This window comes from Aspergillus bombycis, assembly GCF_001792695.1.
Source record: "Aspergillus bombycis strain NRRL26010 chromosome Unknown contig00061, whole genome shotgun sequence".
NCBI classification, from domain to species: Eukaryota; Fungi; Ascomycota; class Eurotiomycetes; order Eurotiales; family Aspergillaceae; genus Aspergillus; species Aspergillus bombycis.
The window spans coordinates 165,676-169,392 of NW_019170063.1; the positions used below are offsets into that span (position 1 = coordinate 165,676).

At 49.1% G+C, this 3,717-nt stretch overlaps 1 protein-coding gene across 1 annotated transcript; it reads right to left on the minus strand.

Annotated features, from left to right (window-relative positions):
- Positions 1 to 267: 267 nt before the first annotated feature.
- Positions 268 to 2,180, minus strand: ABOM_007796 (siderophore iron transporter mirB; the record flags this gene model as incomplete). The annotated part of the gene is made up of 4 exons (XM_022534925.1): positions 268 to 1,199; positions 1,273 to 1,615; positions 1,682 to 1,952; positions 2,008 to 2,180. The coding sequence occupies 4 exons, from the start codon at positions 2,178 to 2,180 to the stop codon at positions 268 to 270; spliced, it is 1,719 nt and encodes a 572-aa protein (XP_022387763.1).
- Between the last annotated feature and the right edge of the window lie 1,537 nt (positions 2,181 to 3,717).

The window sequence follows — 3,717 nt, forward strand, 5'->3', positions numbered from 1 at the left end:
ATAGAGCCCATGTATTAACTAACTAACGAACGTATTCGCTCCCTCCTCTTCTGCCTTTCGTCAGGCTTGGAGCTTCTTTGGGCTGGCCATAACTGAAAATGGTCATCAGGCACACAGGGTGACTGAAACAGGAAGGACAGAGGGAGTTGCAACCACGACGAAAATCCCGGTTCTAGACATGAAGCCCCCACCCCGGCGAGTAGATCCGCTACTCACTCCATGATACCGCAGGAGACGGCTGCGGAGGTCAAGTCCTGGCATTCAAGCCTAAAATAGAACCTGTGTTACATTCTTGTTGTCCTTCACCTTGATGTTTCTCATCATCAAAACCCAGCCAATGGACAGGCCCATCACCGCGGTTCCGGCAATCATCATGTTCCGTTGGCTGAACGCATACGCATTTTGAATGGCGGTGCGAGTAGGCGAGCCCACTGGATAACTAAGCTGAACATCCAGCGACTCGTAAATCTCCGCCCACTGGTCCTTTGTTTCCGCCGGCAACAACTCGCGCAACTGCTTCGGAAGCGTGTTGGTCCAGATGGCACCCGATACACTGCTACCCACAGCACCGCCCACATTGCCAAAGACACTGAGCAGCGCCAACATGGAGGCGTAGTCTTCATGTTTGGCAGCTGCCAGGACCGCAACCTGTTCAATCAAGATCATGGTGCCGCCACCAACGGCCAGGAAGATCTGGCACATGCACATGTACCCGACGCTGTGACCCGGGGCGCGGAAATAGATCATTAAGCCACTGGCTAGCAGGTAGAGTGGAACGGCAAACAGGAGCAGCCACTTGAACCGGCCAGTGACTCGGATGAGGTAGCCACAGCCAATAAGCCAGATGGGGTCCATCAAGTCGAAAATCGCACTGATGTAACCGGCCTGGGTGAGGCTTGTGTTGAAGACCACCTGTAGGAAAGAGGTAAAGTAGCTGTTCCAGCAGTAGTAGGAAACTTGATATGTGATATCCAACAGACAAGCGCCGATAACCGTCCGATTCGAGAGTAGGGAGAAACGAATAAATGGTGTCGGTGCGCCCCAGCGCTCATAGGCAACGAATACAGCAAGGACACAAAACCCGACTACCATCATGGCTATTATCTTAGCCGATTTCCACTCTCCCTTGGTATTTCCGGCAATGTTGAACGAGGTGAGGAAGAGGATCAATCCGCCGATCATCAAGACAATACCGATAACTGTGAAAGTAGGTGAAGGATGTTAGTCTGGGTTATGCAGTACAGGCGAGAGAAAGATAGAAACGTGACCTACTGTCAAACTCGATGATATAGAACCACACACTCTGCCACCATGTCCGAGTGCTACGCGGCTTATACTGCAATCGGCCGTCCTTATCTGCCTTTCGCTTGGCGAACTCCCATGTGATGATCAGGGGAGAAGCAGCAATCGGAAGAATGATGCAGATGGTCCCGTATGCCCATCTCCAGTTGGTCTCGTGAAATCGGTTGGACAGGGGGGATCCGGCAAAAGCAGTAATGATATAAGGCGACGAGGTGAAGCCATATGCGATACCACGGTTGCGAAGTGAGGAAGTGTCCGATGTGATCACATCAACACTGAAAATCGTACCGGTAAAGCCGACCGTATAGAATGCCTTGACGAAATGAGCTTCTCGCCATGAAGAAACCCATGCAGGAAAGGCGGTACTGAGACGACTTACCTGTGCGGCACAATACGTTGTGATATTGTGACAACCAGCCATCATAATAAGTCCCATGATGGCGATCAAAATCATGATAGAGATTCCCAGGGTACGGTCCCACAGATTCAGAACCTTTGCAATTGGCATCACGCACGCAGCACCCATCACACTAGTCACCACGCTGATGACCGTCAGCAGCGAGTGTTCCGAGAAATCACTTGTGATATACGCCGAGAGGTTGGAGGTTAGGTTGTTGTTCAGGCCATTGACAAAGTATAGCATCCACATGCTGCGAGGTACTTAGCAGGAGATAAGAGAACCCGGAGGCCACGAAGATCACTCACGAGGCATATGTGATGATGAGGGATTTCTTGGACCAGGAGGCAGTCACTGCCTCAGCGACTCGGACCCCATCCTGCTGGTCCTGGTTCTCCGTGGCAGCGGCAGGGATGTCGGAGTCCAGCGGCATCGGATCCTCATTGACCCCGGTAGAAGGAGAACCCTTCACAGTGGTCATTTTGACAGAGGTGATCACAGATACCCAACAATCATAAATATCATGATCGATATGCGAGGCCAAAACTGGGACATGAGACACTTATAACCCCGACATAGGGCCGCTTGATGGTCTCCGTTCCGTGGTCTCCCCACTCTGGCCTGTGGACTTTTCTTTCCGTAGTCTTGCTTTTTGAAAGAACCCTCAGTGATGGAATTCGCCTTCCGGTCGATACTGCTTTTGGCGTAGACCGGTGGAACGGTTGCTCTGAATTGACGAATGATTGGAGATCAGGAGATCTACTAATGATAAAATTACAAACTGAATCTACAAAACAAGTGCCAACAAGCTTTCCGTACAAGCTTTTTCAGATGGGCCTGGGGAACAGATTGTGTATGCGCAAGGGCCCGTGTTGCTCTCACGCCCAGAAAACCACCCCAACGTTACCTTTCTCCTTGAATATCGATTGACTCAAGCCATCATCCCGCTTCCGCATAGTTCTGTTGGTTGATATGCTCCTCTCTCCATCCGAAGATACCCGATCAATGAAGTCTGGTAGTCTAGGAACATTACGGTCAAGCCAGGGACCGGCGTCTTAGCCAATCTCGGTAGTCCTGCCGACAAGAAAACGGTTGCCTTGAATCCGGAACCGATAACCAGATGCGGGCCGAGATAAGATCAAGGTGAAACATTGAGAAACAAGTTGCGAGGAATGCTGCCGCTGGCCTGAAAGGGACCTGGTTATAGAGAGCATTCATTCTACTGATGTGCTTCGAACTTGTTCTGCCCACGGGCCAATAAATGAATTGAGGGCATTTGCTTGCCAGCGGCATATCCAGACAGTGTCTCAAACGATGTCTAACGCATTTGCTTGGGTGCCATGGAGGCAATTGCGGCCGAGTAATAATAGTCAACACTATAGTTCCCCACTGGGGCCAAAATCGGTAGGTTCCGCCAGCTTCAAGGACCCTGAGTCAAACGGCCTGTAGTTGTTGTAAGAGGGGGTCCAAAATGTCTTGAATAGGGGTTTGAGTTAGTTCCTTTTACCCAATCTTGATTTGAATCTCATAACTGGCCGGCGAGAAAAACTAACATACCATAACGTACTGCCGAAGAAAAGCCGCTCTAATCCGACATATTCTTCTGTGCAGGACATGTGGTGGCTTCAAAAAAAAATACGAAGTGGTTGCCTAATTCCACATTTCCACGACGCTAGACTCGGCGGTTTTAGGGTCAATTATAGATTGATTGATAAAACCTAGGGTGGAGAGAACAAGCGATTGATTAGATCAATCGCTCCACTTAGTTGGCAGGTTAACCGAGCTTGGCGTTGAAACGGGCACAGCGGACTTTTGCGGCCACTCCGCAACCAACGACGAGTTCTTATCCATTTCTGCCAGCAGAATTCCTGTTTTAATCCCGAGGATTTGATATTTCTATATTTATACATAAGAAATTAGTATAAATACTAAGAAATATATATATTTTATATATTCTCTATAAAATCTCGCTTTGAAATATAAAGATTACTGAGAAATAGCTGTATATTTAATACATA